Source organism: Lonchura striata, chromosome 1, assembly GCF_050655825.1.
Source record: "Lonchura striata isolate lonStrDom1 chromosome 1, ASM5065582v1, whole genome shotgun sequence".
Taxonomy (NCBI): domain Eukaryota; kingdom Metazoa; phylum Chordata; class Aves; order Passeriformes; family Estrildidae; genus Lonchura; species Lonchura striata.
The window spans coordinates 14195262-14214844 of record NC_140703.1 but is presented as its reverse complement, the minus strand read 5'-3'; the positions used below and the strand labels follow the sequence as shown (position 1 = coordinate 14214844).

Here is a 19583-nt window from a genome sequence, read left to right as displayed (position 1 = left end):
CAAATAACATTTGTGCCTTCCATATAAAGGATATCATAGCCATTACTCAAAAGTATCTTTGTCAATAGACATGACTTACTAAAAAAAAAAAAAAAAAGTAATTTAAATCTAAGTGTGAGCTACAAGAAAAAGGCATGACAACATATTAACCCCATCATTAAAGATTATGCTTAACTATCATAGCCAACAAAGACACACTTAGCACCCTCAGTGACTTTGCCTGAAACACCATGAGATGCTCTTAGAGCTCTATCTTTGCAAAAAAGGAGCCCAAAATAAAAAACCAAATCAATAACAATAATAAAAGCTATGCAAAGGAATTGCTTTGAAGGGCTTGACAGCCTGCCTCACTCAGCATGAGAGAACAGAACCTACAAGCTCCAGGATATCAGAAATATCACAGCAATTTCTACTCAGCTTCAGGTTCAAACTTCTAAGACTGGTAATCAAGTATATACTACAAGATCTGTTCCCATTCTTGATTTGGAAAAGGTGCTTTCCGCAATTTACATATACCTTAAACCAGCACTTTAAATTAAACCCTGGATTTGCAAACAGGAGTTACTTGACAAGCTAGATACAAACTTTTCAACAGCTTCGACATTTCAACATTTATAAACCTTGGGTTGTTATGAGCTTTGCATGAAGTCCAAACACTGAAGAATCACTTTGCAAACCCATACAGGCAGTAGAGCCCTTCCTCTCCCTTTTTTCACACAGCCTCTGCAAGCAGCTATGCCTGTCTGTGAGTTCTGTGAATGACAGCCAGCAAGGGGAGATAAAAAAAGTTTATTGTTTAGAAAATTAGGCCTTTAATTTGATGGATTAGTATTTTCACTTAGAGCCAATCATTTGATAGCCCACATACATCATCTGCAGAAGTGGGTTAAGCAGACTAGCTTTGTGCCTAAGCTGAGCACACAAAATCTCTTCATGTATCTCCAAATATAAACCAATTTATATTTGCAAAAAAATTCCTAACTTGACATTTACTGCTCCTTCTGTCTTTATTTTTGGTATAAGTAATAAGCAAAAGTAATGTGCTGTATGTGCAATTGACAAGTTAACTCCTACATTATATAATATAGTCCTCTAATAATAATTGTCTAAACAATAACTGTCAGCACTCAAATACACTGTAATGATGCCTTGTTACTTTATCACTGTATTGGAGGATTTTTCTGCTCTCCTGATGTCAGGAAAATCCAAATACATTTAAAATGCTGTCTATTAATAAAGGCGAGTTCATGCTTTTAATTTTACTGTGTTTAATATAGCAGACATCAATGCTGTGGCACCTATAACAAACACACAAGTAACTCAAAGTACATTAACACAGATGTGGATAATTATTCTTTAACAAGTTCATTGATTGCAGCAGATAGATTCAGCTCATTACCAACAGAAGGAGGCCTATGGCAGAATAAAAAAAAAAAAAGTGTGCCTCAAAATCCTTCCACTTTCAATGCTGTTGCATAAAAGTTTAATAGTATAAATTGCTTCACCCACACACATTGATGGGTCCCAGCTTACTTCAGAAAAAATAAATGTTTCTACCCAAGCCTTACCTTTGGCAGTCATTTCTAAAATGAAATGGAAACCTACTTCATAAATCTTGCAATAGGTGCCAAAGATTGAAAACCTGCTTGTACAGATTTCAGCCCCTGTGAAAATATTCTGTAAGTCTTGATAAAAGACTTCTTGGTTTTGGGAGAAAATGCTGGCCCTACTTCACAAATGTTTTACAGTTTTGTTTTTTTTTTCCCCTCTTAAAGTAAGGGGTCCACACAGTTTCTTTGAAACATACCACAGCTAATTTTCATTAGGTTATTTGCAACGACATTGTTCTAATTTATCCAGTTATGAATTAGGACTTGGACACAGCCAGGCAAAAAAGGAAGGGTACTCAGAAAGCTGAAATAAGACACAGGTGAACATGGTTTCTATGGAGAGGGACTAGGGGCCAAGGAATAAAGAATAAATCTTGGAAGAGAGGATAAATAAAGATTAAAAAATAAAGAGTGGGGAATATTAAGGTCTACATTTTCCTCTCCTTGCTGGACAGATACCCAGGCTCCCTTCAGAGCAGCTGGCTGCAACTCAGCTTTCCCCACATGAACAAGGAGCTGCCAGTCTTTGACACCTGCAAGTAACAACCAGGGGAGGACTGTAAGAATATCTTAGTTTTTAGTAGCTTTCACACAGTCTGAGATCTAAGGTTTCCCCAGAAAAAAAGGAAAGTTTTCTCTGTCAAGAAACACCTGGTGAGTTGTTTGGGTTTCCTTTCCCTTAACTGTTTTTTTTTTTTTTTCCAATACAGTCAGATTTTGACCATCCACAATACTCTATACCAGCAAGTTGTAATAGTTGTACTTTAATCTGAAAAGATTTTCCTGATTTACCTATTTCCTAAACAACCAAGAAATCATCATTCAGCACCCAAAGTAAACCATAAAAAGTAAACAATAAGGTTTAATTCTCTGTTACAACTCCTTCCTCAGTCATCTTTCATTTCCAGCCCACTCCACAGAAAATATATTTTCCAATCTAGATTTTCTTTGCCCATAAGCACATAATGCATGTAAATCTATAATTTCACTTACCAAGCATTACACCTCCAGAACGCACAGATTAATTACTAGAAAGCTCTTAAGATGACAACAAGCTCAGCCCCTGGCCCAACACACACAAAACAGCTCTGAAAAAGAGCTAATGAACCTCTCTTAGGGGCACACACCTTTTTGCTGTTGCCCTACAAGCACCATCCTCTCATGTGTTCCCTATCTCATCCTGATTTTCCAAGCTGCTGTCATTCCCCTCTGGAATGCTGGACTGGAATCCCTCACACACACAAGGCTGATTGCTCACAGGTATGTCCTATAAACTTCAAGAGATACAGGATTAAAGTTAAGGTGGGTTTTTTAAAATGATTTTGCCTTTGCCCTTTTATTTCTTCCAGATGCTGAGTTTTACTGAACCATGTCCTGAGATGTGATACAATTAGGCAACTTAAACTCTGTGTTAGTTAAGGCTGAGGATAGGATTTTTGTCAGGGTATTTTTTTACAAACATGTTAAAAAAATTTCAACAGGGGGAGTTTTTGGCCTGTTTGGGGGGAAAAAGGAGAAGGGCTGTAGCACAGCTGACAGCTTGAGGCAACTGAAAGAAAGGTAAACTCATTATTATTTCTTTGAGATTCCATGGAGGGACTAACTTTTCAAGGTTTTACTGCCTTGATTTAGCTTGTAATATATCAATTTGAAGTAAAACAAAACTAAACAAACCCCAAAAATATTTAGGGCACAGCAGACATATTCCTAGGTTGACTTGCTATCTAGTGTTTTCAGAATAGGATGGGAACTAACCTAATAACATCTGAAATTCCAAATATAGAAAAGCAACACCAAAACTTAGAGAGAGAAGGAAAGACTCACATAATTATGTGAGTTCATGATGAAATAATGTGAATAGCAGTACTGAATGGCAACATTGGCTTCAAGTCATGAAGCTGCTGTGCAGGTCTCTAACCAAGTAAAGTTGCACCACTCCTGGGTGAATTTGCAAGGACATAATAGCTTTTGTCTAGGCTTGTTTTAGGCTCACCTAAGAGCATTATTTTATTATAATAAACAGTGACAGCAATCCTCTCATTATCAGGTAACTCCCACTTGATTTGATTTGGTTTAGCTTTGTACAGTGGTGGGGTGTAAAGCCCACTGTTATTGATACCCTAAAATAATTTTAGCAGTAATGCAAAATAGTAGTTAGTTGTTAGTTCTCATCTAGCAAGCTATTTATGAATCTAGCACGAAAATGCAGATAGAGGAGCAAAATCATGAGATGAGAGCAAAGGGTCTCAAAGAACACCCAGGACTGTAGAAAAATTATTTGGTAACCAATTACTTGTCACTAACTGATGCAATCTTGAGATCTGGATCATCAAAAAAAATATAATAAAAATACAATGTTTGTAAAACATACCATGTAGGTGTGCAAAAAGGGATAAGATGTTGCAGCAAGAAGTTATATCAGCCTCAAATGAACTCCAGCGGGAGGGGGAAATAAAGCATTTATAATAAACTTGTTCTAGTAAAGGGCACAGAATGCTGGTGACTCAGTGCAACCCACTCTTCCCTCCATTCCTGCCAGAACCTGTCAGGGCCCCAGAGAGAAAGGGGATGGCAAATGTCCTTTCAGAGCACAGCAGAAGGTAGGAAGTGTCACCATTTAACACATATGACTATTGAGACTGCAATGCAAAGCTCTTGCAACAAATTGCCAGAGATACTCTTGAATTAGAAACAACTGCTAGACACTACCTGTGTCTCACATGCTTCCAAGAGCAGGGGAAGTATTTTTCCTCCTTCCTCTCCCTACCTTTTAGACAGTTCTAAACTCTCTTCATGCATTTGCCTGTAAGCTGAGCCATAGGTAAACCATTTTCATTTTAGCTAAACATCTCAGATTAAACCAAGTGTCTGTAAGGTCAGAGAACTCAATGCTTCAATCTCAAAGCAAAGCAATGAAATATAAAAACTCTTCATTACACCCAAGGGATACATTCAAGTGTCAGGATAGCTAATGGCTACCATGAATCCAGACCATGACTAAGCCAGGCAATATTCTTATTTTAGTAGCACTGCACAGATGTCCTCAGAAGCACTGTTCACATCTTTACAATCATTTAACAATCCACAATGAGAAATAATAGGTCTGAGAGTTGTCCTTTGGTTGTTTTTTTGTTTGTATTTGTGGGGTTTTTTTGTTTGTTTGTTTGTTTGTTTTTTTTTATACACTTCTTGTTGCTGCTGTTCTGAGTCCACTCACATCTTGAATAAATGCAGTGAAACAGATTTATGAAAACAAGGCAAAATATAACTCACTTGTGCTCCTGGGGTAGCCACTGCAGGGGTAAACTAAAGCCATCTGTTTGTTACTATTCCTGCTGCTGTGAGACCATGGACACTTCATTGTTTCCCATGTACACAGAATTATCAGACAGGCTGCAGCACCTATTTTTTCTTCTGTAGGAAGAAGAAATCCTCTGTTGGAACAGGGCATGTCTGAGATCAGCAGTGGAACACCGTGAGCACACTCGTGCAGTCTGTGCCCTACCTGGCATGGGCAATGAAAAGGTCCTTCATTTTTCATCAGTGTCTTAATCTGAACAAGTATAATTACAGCCCTCCTCAGTAATGGTAAATACAAATTATTCTGTTCTGCAAGAAGAAGATAAGCTCATTTTTTATGTTTCAACAAAAAATGAATGCATGATTGGAATAAAAAGATATTTATACCAGCTTAAATGTTAGGGTTGTATAACAGCTTTTGAAATGCCTGCACAGAAATTGAATGATTTCCAGTTCAGCATCTTAACAGTCATCTTATAAGACTACAATAGAGACAAAAGAAAGGCTTTTCTAATTTGTTACAATACTCTTTAAAGGCTACAAAAGATCAACTATAGGTCATTTATACTGTTTTATTTCCATTACAGCATATTCTTTGGACACAGAAAATTATTTAAGTGTCTTATAATTTACCATTACACACCCAACACCTTGAAAGTTTTTACCATGATTTGAAAGTGTGTGTGGAAGACAATAAATGACAATCTGTTTACTATCTTAATAAGTAAATAATTCAGCTCATAGGTTCTTGCTTAATTACAGTCTTCTCTACAATTGTTTAATTGAACAGATATAACAAAAAAAAAAAAATCTGAAGTGTCTGAAATTACCATGTTAGAGATTGGAAGCCTTTAGTATTCAAGACAGAGCAGCCTGTTGCTTAATATTTTTACTTCTTTGGAAACAGCATGAATTTATTACTGCTAACCCAGCTAGCAAGTGAGAAACTTCTGAATTTGAAATTCTTGAGTGTCATGCTTTCTTCAAGAATTATTAAAATGGAGATTTGCTACAGTTTACAGTTTGTAAACTAAATCCTAAGGAGTCTTACCTAATCCTCATTTTTTTTTTCTTCTATAGTTAGCAAACAAGTTTCAGTCAAGGTAATGTGGTTACAATCTATTTGTATATATTGTTTATCACAACAAACAGCATTTATAACAATGCACAGAGCAAGAAAAACACATTTTGCACTACTTTTATATGTTTATTCTTCCTGACACAGGAAGTAATTTACTCTGCCTTGCAGAACATTTAATCCCTTTTACCATTCAGATCCAACAGGATTTAAGGATGCACAACATCTCATGAGACAGGGCCTGAGAGCCTTCCAAGACAAACCCCATCTAACCAGCTTTACAGCCCCAGCAGGGCTCCACTTTGGGGATGATTTTATCTGCTATTTTTAGAACTGATAATTACTCATTCTGCCATACTAATTTCTAAAAACTGGCAAAAAAAACCCTGGCAAGTATATGAAATATTCTACTAAAAATTAGGAGAGGGCTATGATTGCTTCCTATTGTTTTCTAATGGTGTATAAGAGTACATCTGTTTTCTACAGGGGACAGCATTTCTTCACCTTTACCAGTTCAAACTGTCAGAACTATATATATATGTGTATATATGATATATATATATATATATATGTATGTATGTGTATGTTTTAATTTGCCCTTGGTGTAGTTATTATTTTTTTATTGGCACATTAAATAACTTGAAAGTTTTTAGGAGGTTCTCTAATAAACAAAAAAAAATACTCTAACCAAACCAACAAAAATAAAACCCAAACAAACAAACAAAAAACCAACAAAACCCTCACAACCCAGAAAAAAACCCCATCCATTACAAAAAAAAAAAAAAAAAAAATCATCCCAATCTATCTGTGGGTTGCATTTGATATGAACCACCCACTGTGCACCTCCTGTTCCAAATCTTTGGTACAGGCATTGGTTAATTCTCTGTCTTGTGTGCAGTTTTAGACAATATTCTATTTGAATTGGATACCTAGTTCTGTATTCAGTTTTCTAAACCATAGTATTAAGTACATTTAATTCATCCTTATTTTAATTTTTCTATGGAGCAGATGTTTAGTAGGCACAGGCTGCCTCACAAGAAGGGGAAAGGATAGTCAAAGTCGTTTTTGCTCCCTTGCTGAACCAAGCAACAGAAAAAAAGAACTGAGCTCAAATATGGAGAAAAATCAAAGCAAAAATCCTGGTGTAACCTCAGAGAACCAGCTGGTGCTTAATTGCTTAAAAAGAATTAGGAGGTGACAGACAACAGGTTTATACTAGACTTTCCCAGCGTGGCACTGAATTTTGAAGAACACCTTGATCAAATCTCTTGTGTTGGAAAGGCCAACATTAAAAGGGGGAGTGTTAAAATCTGAGCAGATGCAAGAGGAATTCACAATCCCTACTCTTTTAAAGGTGCTTTGCTGTGGCAGATGCAGATGGAGCTGCTGCATCTCCATCCCATAAAGTGCATCCCATCACTGCCTGACCAGCCTGAGCTCTGGACCTCACTTATTTGCCACTGGGGAGTCACTGGTGAGAGGGGAGCAGGAGGAAGGAGGGCAGGAAAAGGGATCTGTCAGCTCACACACAACAGGTTTGTACTCCCTTGTTTGTCTTGGAAAACCACACTGTACCTGTACTAACCTATAAAAGTATTGGGAATCTGGAAGTGATACATTTCAGCTGATTATTAAGCAATAGTTCATATGAAAGGGATTCAAAATGCTGCTCACATTACACTGTACTTAAATTATTTTAGATTTCAAGCTATAAATAAATCTGCCTCTTTTGACACAAAATCTCTTTGGCTGAGACTTCATTCCCACCTTCATGCTTTGTTTGCTCATCACATTAAAATTTCTAGTTTTTTACACAGAAAGGCAAAAACAAAGCATAAAAGATATTTACATAATACTTTACATAACAAGCTCCTTTTGAGAAATGAGAATATTAAAATTTCAAAAGTACAGTCACAGCAAGTGGTAGGCGAGCAACAAAGATAAATCAAATCCTATTTCTTGCCATGCTGTGAATAGACGGCTGGCTTTTAATCATCATGATGTGCCATATGTAAATTCCATCAAAGAAGAAGTTTGGTAAATGTTATATTTCATAACCACAGGGAAGGAAGCTATTTATAAACACCAATTAAGTGATATAATATAGTCCAAAGCCATTAATAATAAAACTATTAATGTAGGTAGACATTACTTTCACATGGAGTAGTTTCTGAAGTAAACTTTTTCAAATGCATATTTAACTAAGGAAACATTGCATATCTTCTACTCAAGGTCATTATAACTTCTCATATTTTCAGTGATATAAGTTAGTTTTTCAAGAAAGAAAATACTGCATAGAACACTCAAACCTAGAATCACTTTCTCAAAAACTCTGAGATTCTTTCCGTCATCAGGTGTATTTTATATGTGGTTAGAAATCTCTATATGCATGTATGAAGCTTAAATGCAAGTTCATGTTGGGTTTTGCCAGTCTCAGGAAACATTTGGTGATGCAAATGTCTTGAACAGAATGCAGTGAGGTTTAGCACCACAAGCCTCCAGTGGAGTAAAGCGCCCATCACAACAATATTATTATCACACAAGAATTGTGCATCACTTGCATTAGAAGAAAGCGAACTAATTTGAAAGTATTAAAAGTCATTACATTTCACAAAATTCCAAGAAATACTCTAATAATTTATGCCATAGTAATAAAGATTTGGAGTAGTTACTCTGCCCTGTCTTATACCAGTATGGTAAACTGAATATAGATGTTAAAGCTCTAAATACTGGACTAACAAATATATGGTTTTTTTTACAGAGAAGATGCTGAATTCAAGCAATTTTAAAGTGAATTCTATAGCAAGCATGAAGGATAGCTAATGACTGCTGGGCTAAGCCTTCTTGCAATAATGGAACTGACAGGCTACCCACTGTCTACCCCAGGAAAGACACAAGGATAGAGTATTTTACTAGGTAATAAATGCACAGAGAAATTTATTTCTTCTTTGTAGACATCAAACCTCAGACACAAAACTTCTAAAAGGTGACAATAAAGCATCAACTAAAAAAACTCCAAGCCAAACAATCCCCTCCCCAGTTTTCCAGATATTCAGTCGTTCATTTATATTTTGCTTTATCTCAAAAACCCTCAAATCTAGTTCACAGTCTCACCAGAAAATTTATAGAACCCTGTGTTTATTTTCCACAAGACAGAAAAAAAAAAAAAAAATTCAGTTACAGATTTAAAAGCAAAGGTTTTATTCTAATCAGTTTTTTAAAGGGAGCTAAATATCTCTATGTTTTCAGCACACTCAGCAATGTTTGTGTGCATAAATTGAGACCTGCCATGTCTGTCTCATGATTAGGAGAAATTTAATGCTTCACTTCTTTGTCAGATTTGTTGTTTTGTCATAAGTGGCGTGTAGATTGAATGGCAGGTGACATTTCCAAAGATTTTAATAAGGTAAGAAATTAATCAAATTAATATATTCATTTTCTAAAGTGTAATGAGTCATTTGCATATAAAATGTAAGAGTCTGTAAATATAAAATGAATTCCAAATACTTGAGGACATAATGAACTCCATTTCTTATATTTCTCTGTGTATGTATGTATATGTGTAGGTGTATACATATATATGTATTTATATATATACATATACACACATACTGCAGAGAAAGATTTTAAACCACTGAATTTCTTGTTTTATTCAGCAGTTTAGATTGAGTAAGAGAAATTATTTCCCCCTCCATGGATCACAGCACATAAGATAACAGAATGCAGCATTCTTTAGGGCACCTACAGAGCTCCTTATATATCAGCTGCAAAGGCAACCTCTGATCTGTCCTCCAGAAGAGGGAAATGTTCTTACAATGCCCAAAGTATTTTCCAAGGGTGAGCTCAAGGTTTGATTATGTAAAAGGAGTGAGACATATCCTATCATACATGGAATTCCATGGAGATCACTGAAAACTTGGTGGAGAGGACAGGATCTTACCCTTTGGCCACTTTGCAGAAACTACAGTCATACTGACAGGTAAAGCAAACATGGCATGGGGCTCCATATAGGAAAGAGACAGAAAATTAGCACATCTACCAAGAATAAAGAATAAAAAACACTCTCCAGGCTCTGTTAAAATATACTACAGGAAAGTCACATTTTCCAATTAAGCAGTAGGAGTTTCAAGGCTACCAACTAATTCCAATTTAATGATGCTGCCAGTGTGTGAAACAATACAGTGAAGCAAAATAAGCTGATTTGGTCAGTCAATAATTGAACATCTATTTGCTTAATGTTGATTTACAGTGCAACAGGATTCAGCTACTGAAATTTGTAACTGATGCTCCTGCCAACAGAAGAAAGGGCAGCCTTTAATTTATGAATTGAAGAGAGCTAGGACTAATTAAAGATGCAGCATAAAGCTGGGAAATAGGAACTCTAACTTGCAGTATTAAATAAATACAGACATTTTAGCCAGCTGGAGCTGAGCTGTAGTGCTAACTGCATGGGCTTGGCTTTGCACAGGGGGTTCAAGAGTGATTGCTGTTTTTGTTCACATGCACATGGCCGTTCCCATGATACACACAGGACTTCTTTACAAGTCAAAATACTATTGTCAAAAAGGAGAAAAATGAGTAAAGAGGTAAGAAATACTACAGAGAGATCCAAAAAAAAAAAAAAAAAAGAAGAAAAACAAAGGCAAGTTTTAGGCTGAAGAAGCACGGGCCACCTTCAGAAAACCTGGTATTTCAACATCACCTGTAGATCTTTAAGAATATTCCATATTTTCACCACAACTACATGCACAGCTCCTTCTGCAGACACTCAAGTCTGCTAAAAAGTAAGACCCAAGTCTATATAACAATTTGCCCCACTATTCTTCTGCTTCAAAATGGGCAACCCTCATATCCCTCCTGATGGTAGAAGATGAGTTCGGCCTGTAATTTCTATTTCTCAGCATGCCACGGATACTATTGGTATAGTAGAATGAGTACTCACCAAATTTATGTAATAAACATATTCTCCTTAAGGACATATATTTGACAACCTGTGTCAAACAAGGTTTGTCAGAAGACTGATAAACTCCATTCTATAATCTACCTGATCACACTGAAACATTAAGAGACACAAAGCAAATTACTACATACCCCATGTCAGCCTGTTATGCCTTATAATTGTTCAAAATTTGACTAGATACACCAGGGAAGGCATCTGGAAGTTGAATTCCACACTTGCTTCAGAATGGTTACAGGAACAAGACCAAATTTAGTCTCTCACACACAACTTCTTCTTAAGGGCATTTTATGGGTGTATGTATAAGCAAAATGTTTTTGGATGAGATTATCCAACAGCTAAAATAAACTTTGAAAACAGTAATTGAATGTATAAGTGTTTAGGAATTTGCTGATCCAGATGAGCCAGACTGCCAGTGAAGGCTTGGAATCTTCCAGACAGTCAGTGCTTGGAGGGGAAGCTGAGGATCCCATCATTATTTTTTTTTGATACAGAAGTCATTGATATGTCCAGGGAGTCTATGAAAAACTCTTTTTTTCCTGAACAAATCAGGAATCTCAGATTTGATCTTGACAAAACATACTAGGAAATACTAATTTGCAGAATTGTTTTAACCTGCTTACAATAATGGAACAGTGTTTCTGTGACACTTTGACAGGCTTCTTTACTGGGTTATTTCTACTTCTTTCCTATAATTTATACTTCTCTCGCAGTATTTTCCCCTAAATTTCCCTACTATCTCACTGTTACCTCCAAATCATGTTTTCTGCAGTACCTACCTACGATTTCAGCTATATACATCACAGCAAAACCCAATTTAATTGCAGGCTTCTTTTCAATGAGAGATAACTGACTTGATCTTCAAGGAGGTATGAAGTATGTCAACCTTTGTCTTTACTATTTTCATTCTATTCCTCTTAGTATACACAATTTTGCATACTGCTTGCCCTCACAGAGTTGTCCTTGAAGCCTATTTCTCTTTAATTTTTAAGCATCACTCTTCCACATACTTGTTTCTGAAAGCAAAAATATTTCCTATTATGAATTTAATTCTTACCAGACATATACAGCAGCTCAAGTATATCTCTATTAATCCAAGGAAAAAGACAACTTTTGAGAAGAAGTGAGTGCAAATTGTGTCTCTGAGAAGAGATGTGGAGAAAAATAGTTATGTGTCAGCACAGTGGGGATAGAAGCTACAACTCTATTAAACTCTTAATAGAAGTATTTAAATTAAAACACCCCTTTGAGTGAGATTCTGCACTAATGTATGTTACCTGAAACTTCCCCTGCCTCTTTTTTCTCATCCCACCACTGAACCCTGGGAAACATTTTAACCTCCTGCAGCGCAGTCAGCAATCCATCCATGACTGATTGACCCATATCACGATGGAAGCAGACCCTGTGGGTCAGAAGGATGCACCAAAGGGAATGATGAGGCACTGAATCTGTGCTTGATGGGCAGAGGAGACAGAAGATTGGAGAGGAGATAAGGTGGATAATAGGTTCAGCTTCCAACACCTCTTCTTGTGAAGGTTCTCAAACCAAAATATTGTTCGGAGTTCTTTTCTGTTAATTAAATGGGAGCTGAGGGGATATATAACCTGTCAAGGTCTGAATAGCTCAACCTCCAACACTTTCTTCCACAGAAAAGTCTGACTGTGGAAATGAAGTAAACATTCCTATTAAGCAGACTCCTGTTTCTTTTCCCCTCTCCTTCCCCTGCAGCAGGCATGAACTCACAAGGTGCTCAGCCATCCTGGCTACTTCAACAAGCAGTTTAGCCCCATGGTGAAAACCAAAGAGCCCTCAAGAGCAAACACAATTTATTACCATTAGAGGACTTATCACTGCAGGAGTCACTTTGTTTTACTGAACAGACATGCTAAATCTGCTATTACAGAGTCACATCATTTTTTCAGAGAACAAAGTTGCTGCTTTAGCTACACACACTTGTGCTTCTTTGATTGCTCACCTTCAGTTTGCTTTTATCACCAATTCCTGGTGCCAGCCTTAACAGAGAAACAAATGACCTAATGAATGAGAGCTGAATGCTATTGAAAAAAGGCAAATTATTCAGTTGTGATAAAAATGTCTCACTTTTTCAGTCCCACTTTTCAGTTAAAAGGGTCAAAGGATCAGAGTCTGGGCAATAAAACACAGAATAGACGATATGTGCATCCTGCATGTGCACATGGACACTTTATAACCAAAAAAAAAAGGTAGTAAAAGTTGCAAGATATAAAACTCTTTTTCTTTATAAATAACAAATGTTCTGGTGCCAAAGCTGGGACTGACAAAGTGATGCATTAAATCCTCTGCATGTGAAGAATTGATTTCTTCAGTATTTCCAGAAATGGAAGGGTGTTTCTTAGGTCACACATGGAAAGAAGCATCAACAACAAACAAGTATGGAAACCAGAATGACAAGACAACTGACTTCTGTTAAAGCCAAAAAAGGTATTTTCTAAAAAAAATTTACTAAAAAACACCAATCCTTGAAGTCTTCACTAACTTGAATAATGAAAAAAAATTACTGGAGTGAAACCTCTGATTGAACCTAAACTTGTTTCTATAAGTGCAGGATCTAGTTTGTATTCAGGACACATCAATTTTCTCTTGTTTTCAAGAGAAACAATTCATTACAGAAGTCTAATGAACTCTACTCCATTTTTTATCAGGCTTTACCTTTAGGGGAGGAGAAAATGCACTAAAGACACAAACTACTCAATGATGAAAAAAAAGGAAGTAGGATCTCTAAGTTTATTTCTTCAGAATTACATATCTACAAACAAGAATGACCTAAATCCTTTAAAATTTCTTAGAAATTATAGCCTAGTTGTAATGTTAATATATGACTATCTTGTAGTTGACAACTATTGTAAAAATCACAAATTAAAGGTAATAATCTCAATTGAGAAGCACTTGAAGATACAGATATCCTCCCAGTGAATACTGCAGTTTTATAGACTGTAACCATTTCTCTCACTGTTCACTGAGTAAAATACAGTAATAGTTAAGTCAAGAAAGAAAAAAAAGAAAAAAAGGAGCATAATAAGAATCCTTTGCATGCTTCATTTTGAAGACAAAACATTAAGTTTTATTTTTGTCTACTTTTTAGACTACTGTCTACTTTTATCAGTGACTGAAGTACATTATACCCAACTTTAAAACAGTGCAGTAAGAGAAGTGACCCATGGATTTTTATAAAACATGTTGCTTTGTTTGAATGATTGGGCCACATCCCACGCTGCCACTCATTCTCTAGCTTCACTTAAGCTGTGCCAATCAATAAAAAATGAGATTTTGTCCTTCTGCACTATTTATGATACATATTTTGGCAGATGCAACAGAATTCAAAAAATCTACCAGAATTTTTTGTGGAATTACACAAATGTATAAACTGGAAAAAAAATAATGTTTGTGATTGAATTAAGAGGCCTCACAAAGCTAAGAAAATTATCATTGAATATAGTACTTAAACTATAAGATTTTATCACAAAAGCTTTTAAATTAAAAATATTGTCAGCATTTTAAAGAGCACCTTGAGAGACAAGAGCGTTCTGTGTGATTTAAGGTGTATAACAAATATGACAGACAATATACACAAATGTTCATGACAGAGCAAGTTATCACATTGTCATGTGCACAGAGCTCTTTAAAAAGAACATTATTCTTTTGACAGATTTTTATTTTCAGGTTTCCTACTGCTCCCAAAGACTCACTCCCTCTTTTAAGTGGTAAATCTGATAAATCCTCCAGGTTTTGGCAGAGGCTTGTCTTCTACCCCAAGGAAGCCAAGGGAGTGAAAAACAGGAGTGGGAACCTGGGGGTCTCTGAAGAGAGGCAGGGAGTTGTCCATACCATGGGGTGTTGAAGACCTTTGGGAAAGTGTGGTCACAGGCATCAGTTTCTGAACAGACATGGGGCAATGCTGCTGCAGAGTTCTCCCATGGCAGCCGTGGGACAGGCACCATCCTTAGTTTCTAATTGGAAATTATGGGATTGTTGAGGGCAGAAGTGCAAGGTCCAGTGTGATGCACAAACAGTAGGCTGGGTGGGATAGTCCCAGATAGACTTCCCTGCATCTGCACGTACAAACTGACCACCACTAACTCAAATACAGAGGACAGAAGGCATCACAGAAAGAATTGAATGAGTATGGCTAATGGTTAACAGAATATGCTGCTTTTCATCATTCTGCATTTCCAATAAAATTTACAATAGTGAGCATTTTTTTAAAATTCAGCAGGCAGAAAAAGACAACCTGTATTTCTTTGTCTTCTCTTTGTCTTCATTATTTTTCATTGCTGATTCTTCCTACAGATAAGTCTGAATGTCATGGCACTTTGCCAAAGTGCATATTACTTCTGAATCAATTTAGATGCATATTCTATCTAAACAGAGCACCTGAGGTATCTTGGTGTACTTTCTTTACCCATATTATTGTTATTTGAATTGTTTATGTGCCTGTGAAAACATGCTGAGAAGACAATCAAAATAAATGGGTCAAAGCAAAGACTTCACAAATGGGGACAAATGTGGATCTAATACATCACTCAGGAGAAAACAAATAATTTGGTTTCTGGCATAGGCTTTTTTAGTCATCTAGAAAATCAAATTTCAAAAATAAGTGTTAAAAATAACTATCCACATAAGGCTAGGTAATGATAAAGAGAAGGATCTCTGATTACAGGCTTGTTCACTAATATTCTAACTTTTGTCTGAATATCACAAATTATGCAATTGTGTTTACTGTGACCAGCTTTCATCCTCTGATGGTTTGCACTGTTAACAAAAAATTTACTTCCTTTCTACCTGTTATCACTAAATTGAACTGCAGAAAAATTAAAAAGACAGAAGATGACAGATTTAAGAGAACAATACACAAACATCTGCTGAAATCGTGAAAGAACAGTAAGAGCCACAGAAGTAAAAAAGGACGAAATAAAATTTTATGAGCTTCCTCTGAACCAGGAGATACGAATTAAGGTTGTAGAGTTACACAGAAAACAGATAAAACATAGATAATATGTCTACAGACATATTAACCAATGGCTGCCATGTGAGGCTTCACTGTGAGCGTCCACAAAAACGAAATGCGGCCAAACCCGAAACTGCCAGCATGGACTCTGAAAACCCTCCCTCGCAAGACTAATATAAAAATGTGGACTTAAATTATTGGTGGTTGAATTTAAAATGTTCCAGATTAGTGTCAGTCTGCCTCAATGTCCAAAGGCTCACCCTCTGTGAGGACAAGGGGACATGTAGTTAAGATGACACCAGTGAGAAGCAGAGACTTGCACTGAATAATCCCAATGGGTTCCTTCCAACTCAAAATGTTCTATGATTCTCTAATCCTGTAGTGGCCCACTGAAGCTCATGACTTGTAAAACAAAGGTTTTCATTCCATCCTCACTACTAGGCTGCAGTTCAGGGAAACTCTTCAGTACCCAGCTCCATCCATTCAGAGGACACCAAAACAGGCTGGTACCTCCTGTGACCTTGTGGAGTTATTTTAATGGGATGAAGTAAATGCAAAAATGAATTGTTGCAACAGAGCCTGCCTGAAGAAAACACAACAGGAGAAACCTGGATATTTCTTGAAGAGTTTTCCTTCACAAGCTTGATGTTGCCACTGCAAGGAAGTGAAAGGTAATTAGACTGATTAACTGAAAATCATTGAGGAGCTGTCATTCGCTCCTTTGTCAGTGCTGAAGCTGCACAGGGCCAGGATCACTCTGCTCTGCAAATACCAACAAAGAATACTTAATGAAGAAAGGTGACTGGAAGGTGGAACTACTTGAGGAGTTCTGTACCATAAAGTGAAACATTTGATATAAGTTCTCAATGCATATTTTTCATCTTAAGGAGTAGTTGCCACCTTCCAGGTTTCAGTTCCTTTATATTTCATATTATGCCAGAACTCAACTCTTTTTAGATTAATTCCTTCCAAAGACAAATGAAGACATGAACAGCATTTCGCAGAAGAGTTTTCAGCAGAGAGATTTCCGAGGATTTTTAGAGCAGAACATAAAATAAGAAAAAGAAAGAAAATATAAAGAAAAGAAAACTAATCCCTTTTACATCTCCAAATGGTAATACTGATTAACTCATCAGATTTTATTCTAACAATACAAGAATTATTGGTAGGTTTCCCTGACATATTTCTGGTCAATAACTGAAATATTTGGTAAATTTTTAAATAATAATAGCAAAAATATTCTGGAACAAAAGCTCTGGGTATGCAGGTTTAGATACTGAAATATAACATTAAAAAGTTATGGGTTGGGTCTTTTAGAGCATTTTATTCACCTATCTGTACGTAATTTTATTGTCCAAATCATCTTCCACATGAGTAACAATAATTGTACAGGAAGACATCCTTAGACAAGACTGATAAAATATTTTCTGGATTCATCTACAAATAATTTTGTATTGATCTAAACCCAAAAATCTCCACCAACATTACATGTTTGGCTTGAGTAGTTTCATCAGAGGGCTGTGCCTTCAATCCCAGTGTCACCTGTGTGGGAGCATCCAGCAGGCATGACAAAATACACTATGGTATTGCTCTTTACTACACAGAACTTCTTCAAACAAAATTTTAAAAAATAAGAAAAGGAACACAAAAATTATGACTGGGAGACAGCAATCAGAATTTTTGAATAGTCAAATCAAGGGGAACAAAAAGAGCATTGATGAAAAGTTGAATTACTCAGATGAGGAAAAATTAGTTGACTGCATTCCACTAGAATTTGCTTTTTGGTTTGAAACCCTATGATCTGGAAAGCAACATATTTACATTTACTTTTTAATGCATTAATAGCAGATTCATTGTGAAGGTTTCTTCTTAATTAATCTCATTAAAAATTAACTGGTGTTTGACTGATATGAAAACAGCTTTGATTTAGCTTTCTAACTTTATTCCTACTAAGATTGTACAATTTTTAAAGTAACATACCTTTCTTTATTTTCACAACAGTACAGTAATTTTGCCAGCTTTTTTACGGAATGATTTTGATCACTATAGAAATGAGATTTGCTTCATCTTGCTTTTGATTTGTGTGTACATGCTTTAGGATTTTATGGTCTTTCACTAAAAGCTAAAATGTGATACAATAACATCTCCCATGTCAGGGACAATGCAATGGGGCATTGCTTTGGAGGAATTCTAGCCTAGGATTTGGGATTACCTTGCCAGTAATCTAAGGAGCTGACAAAGCATTCTAGATCACTGCCCATCAGGACAGTGCCCAACTCTTTTTGGTGGTGCCCAGCAACAAGGCAAGGAACAATGGCCATAAAATAAAACACCAGAAGTTGCATTCAACATGAGGAAGAATTTTTTACATTGGGAGCTGCTGAGCACTGGAACAGCTGCCCAGGGAGGCTGCGGTTCTCCCTCTTTGGAGACATTCAAACCTCACCTGGACATGCTCCTGTGCCACCTGCTCGAGGTGACCCTTCCTTGGCAGAAGGTTTGGGATGGATGATCTCCACAGGTCCCTTCCAACCCCAATGTCTCTGTGATTCTATGAATTACACTTTTGAAGGCTATAATTATTTTTCTCACTGTAAGTGATATCATAGGCAATTTAGAACTTTGCCCTTTTTAACTTTTCATCTTCTGTAAAAGAAACTTATTTTGGAGATTGATTTAAGAAATGTGCACAGAAACCACCATGCAAAATATTAAATTTTTAAAAATAAAGTACCAAAAAAAGGTTTGCAAAAAGCAGCCCCACAATTTCCACATAATCTTTCCTTGGATACCACATGCATATTTAATACAGCTGTGTGCTCTAACAATTTAATCTTATATTAGTGTTTCTGCACAACTCCCTCTTCATTCATGGCAAAGACAGTTTACAGGAAGGGGAAATTTCATGTGCTTTTAACCTCATAAATCTACTTATAGTCCTAAATTTCATTTAAGCCCTGAACTGGCAAGAAATCTTATAGATTGAAGGTAATTTGTTTTACTTGTGAATTCAAGTCTTATATTTAATTACTTTTTCCTAAACTAGAGATGCAGTTTAAAAGGAGGGATTATCTATTATCCCTACCCATTTTTATCACAAAGAGACCGTACCTCCATTCACTATAGGTATAGAGACAAAAATCCAAGTTGCCCTAACATAACCTCACCTATAAAAACACTGCTTATAGCAGAGTTCTATGTGAAAATGATATAAAAACCCAAGAATCTCTGCAATTCGTATAACAATTTACAGCACAAACTGTTGTCACAAATTAAAAGTGACTGAAAATTGCCTTGGATAATATGGCTAATGGATTATAATAGTCTTTGTCACAAATTATCCTGAGTAGTTTTGGTTAAGCATCATGTAGCTTTATATAACATTATACTGCATTAATATGCTATTTCATCAAACTGCTCAAAATCTCTATTAATCTTAATGGACCAAAAGCAATAGATCTGCTAAGAACTTTGTTAACATCTCTTTTGGTATAGGTGTGCTGGTTGTGACTGGAATAGAGTTCATTTTCTTCACAGGAGCTATTGCAGGGCAGTGTTTTGGATCTGTGCTGGAAGCAGTGCTGGTAGTGCAGGGATGTTTTCCTTCCTGCTGGGCAGAGCTTGCACAGAGCCAAGGCCTTTTCTGCTTCCCAC

The 19583-nt window shown here is 36.3% G+C and overlaps 1 protein-coding gene across 5 annotated transcripts in view; it reads right to left on the bottom strand.

Annotated features, from left to right (window-relative positions):
* CADM2 (cell adhesion molecule 2) overlaps nucleotides 1–19583 on the bottom strand; it is a 595909-nt gene that overhangs the window by 288099 nt on the left and 288227 nt on the right. The window contains exon 1 of one of the 5 annotated variants that reach the window (XM_085590001.1): nucleotides 2604–2625. The exons of the other annotated variants lie outside the window; for them this stretch is intronic. Coding sequence (XP_085446127.1) covers nucleotides 2604–2610 — 7 coding nt within the window. The 5' untranslated portion in view covers nucleotides 2611–2625. Of the gene's footprint in view, nucleotides 1–2603; nucleotides 2626–19583 lie in introns of those variants that run through there. 5 annotated transcript variants of the gene reach the window in all.